We start from the raw sequence: 2,539 nt of genomic DNA, 5'->3' as shown, positions 1-2,539 counted from the left end.
CTCCGCAACGGGAGAGGCCACAACAGCGAGAGGCCCGCGTACCACACACACACAAAAAAACAACGAATGCACATTTTAAATTAGTTACTTAAAAGGTACATAAGCTGGACTCTGTTTTCTGCCTCTCAGTAGAATAAACGACCGTGCGGGAACAAGGACATCTCCGCGGTGCTCCGGCGGGAGGAATAGAAGCCCCTCTGCACGGGCCGTTGTTACGCCTCCAGGAGGAGGGCCACGCCTGCCAGGACCCATCTGGCCGCCTTTTCTTTGCTCTTCAACCTGAAGGTCCAGACACGGTTGGGGCCCCTCGTTTTGGTTTTGTACACAGGGCACTCGTAGGTGTGTCTGGTTTCCTGTCTGTCCGCGGGTATGGCTTTTGCAAAGATGACTGGCATTGCAGACCTTAACTCTTTGAGGTAGGCGTCCACGATGGCTCCTGACTGGCTGTCCCATCTGGCACCTACAGCATAAACCCAAGGGTTACAACCGTGCTGTATGTTGGTACTGAGCCTCTATTTGTTGTAGGCAATAAACGTTCCGGTTTTGTCACTTCACTCCTCGTCAGTGGCTTCCTTAGCGAGCTGGCCCATGACTGAGACGGGATGGGAGGGAGGTGAGGGTACTTGTTGCCCAGGGGCCACGCATACACTGTAAGCAGAGACTCTTCTTGCCCCCGTGCTAATGCCTGAGCTCTCTCCTGTGAACAGTAAACTAAATGGTCTGAATTTAAAACGTGTAAACCTTACTTACACGAAAACAGATCCCGTGAGAGAGAATCCAGATGCAGTAAAGCAAACTAGTTTGTCCTTCCTTTAAAAAAGTGCATCTGCATGCTTATGGACAGTATAATAAGACGTGTCCAATTCACATTCCCTCCCCACTGCACCTTTTTTTCTTCGTCTAAGTTCAGGTCACTTGTTGTTTGTACCACCTACCCCGCCTTTAAAGCACGTGCCGCACGTGTTCAGATGTTGAAAGTGAAAAAGGAGCATCTTGGCAGAGCCTTGGAAAACATTTCTCCAAGTGCCCTTTAAGGTAAGAGGAAGTGTTCTACAAGATAAGATAAATGCATGGGTGCATAAACTTGGAAAATACTGCATATTCTACCCCTTCGCCCGGAGATTCACAACATGCAGTGGCATCTTAACAGGCTTAGAGAGATCTGGTATTTTACCACAAGAGTGAAGTTAACAGTTTTTTAAAAAGGAGAAGAAAGATTTTTGCACTGATTAAAAAGCAAAGTAAATTCAGTGTATAGGTCTTTAAGTGATAGCCATGGCCTTAAAATTTGGCTCACATTGGACACACATCCTATCTATCTTAGCATTTAAATTGTTCGAAAGCCGGAAACGAGGTAAATAACCACCAGTGTGAGTGAGTGCTGAGCAATGGAATAAACAAAGGCCAAATACCAACTTGAAGGTGAGTGAGAAAGGTTCACTTCGGGACACATCTTACCTTCCATGAGGAGCCCGTGGAGGTATGCGCCTTCCCTGGGGGGGGTGCCCATAATCCTCCTTCGTTTTTTTGGTAACCTCAACAGTCAAGCACATTTTATCCAGTGGCCACTCGTTTCTTCGAGCCGTGGTCTGCATGATGGCTTTGGGAGGAGGACGGACAGGAATGGAGTAGGATAAAGCCACAGACAGAAGGGTCCCGGGAGCCACCCGTATAAGCTGAGCATCTCCCCGAGTGAGGCGTGCTTTGGTCCCACGGGGTGTTCTTGGGCATTCCACGTGGCTGCCCTAGAGCAGGGGTGGGGAACGAAGGCCTGCAGGACCACCTCCCTGCTTTGGTGGACGGAGTTTTACTGGAACGGTTATACCCATTTGGCTTATGCTCTGCCGTGCCAGAGTGGAACCGATGTGAGAGACCGGGCAGCCCGTGACGGGAAACGTTTACCGGGGTGAACCCCATCCCACCTCTCTTAGCTGCTCCTGTCCTGCCGGGCGTTTTGTTTCCTCTGTAGTGGCCAGGGCAGTGGGAGTGGCTGGGTTTCTGCTAGGGGGTGCGGCTGTGTCAGCATCAGGGGCCGCCCTGCCCCAGCCCTTACCAGTTAAGAAGGACTGAGGGTTGAAGAAGCCAGAAAGCCACACCACAGCCGGAAGGGCGAGATCTTGTGTCCAGGTATCCAGTTCCCGACATCGCAACAGGAGGTCATTAAACCTGGTGAGTAGAAGGTAAGAAGAAACAGACTTGCTTTTTGGTAATCAAGTTTTTCAGTAAGGTTAGAGTCCGCGGGGTCGAGGGCGGTGGTAGAGAGGTCCACAACTGATAACCAGTGAAATCGTTACCTGACGATTTGCAGAACACTGTCCCTTTAAAGGGCTAGATTATATGTCCCGTTGAGATTGGGGACAAGAAACACTGGGAAACGTGACCCAAAAATTCGCCTCCGTTTATTCAACCACTATTTTATTTAGATCCGCCCAGTGATACGTGGTGACTCCACACAGGTGATCTGTGTATGATCCGGGCTGACAGATGCCAACACGGAGGTACACAGGGACACACGGGAAAGAGCACCCCCCCCCCCCCC

At 50.4% G+C, this 2,539-nt stretch overlaps 1 protein-coding gene across 1 annotated transcript in view; it reads right to left on the bottom strand.

Annotated features, from left to right (window-relative positions):
* Window positions 1-212: 212 nt before the first annotated feature.
* Window positions 213-2,539, bottom strand: part of DNAH11 (dynein axonemal heavy chain 11) — a 213,524-nt gene continuing 211,197 nt past the window's right edge. The window contains 4 exon segments of the mRNA XM_007472188.1: window positions 213-460; window positions 1,459-1,510; window positions 1,512-1,600; window positions 2,054-2,166. Coding sequence (XP_007472250.1) covers window positions 213-460; window positions 1,459-1,510; window positions 1,512-1,600; window positions 2,054-2,166 — 502 coding nt within the window.

Source organism: Lipotes vexillifer, unplaced genomic scaffold (assembly GCF_000442215.2).
Source record: "Lipotes vexillifer unplaced genomic scaffold, Lipotes_vexillifer_v1.1 scaffold474, whole genome shotgun sequence".
NCBI lineage: Eukaryota > Metazoa > Chordata > Mammalia > Artiodactyla > Lipotidae > Lipotes > Lipotes vexillifer.
This window is presented reverse-complemented; position numbering and strand designations above follow the sequence as displayed.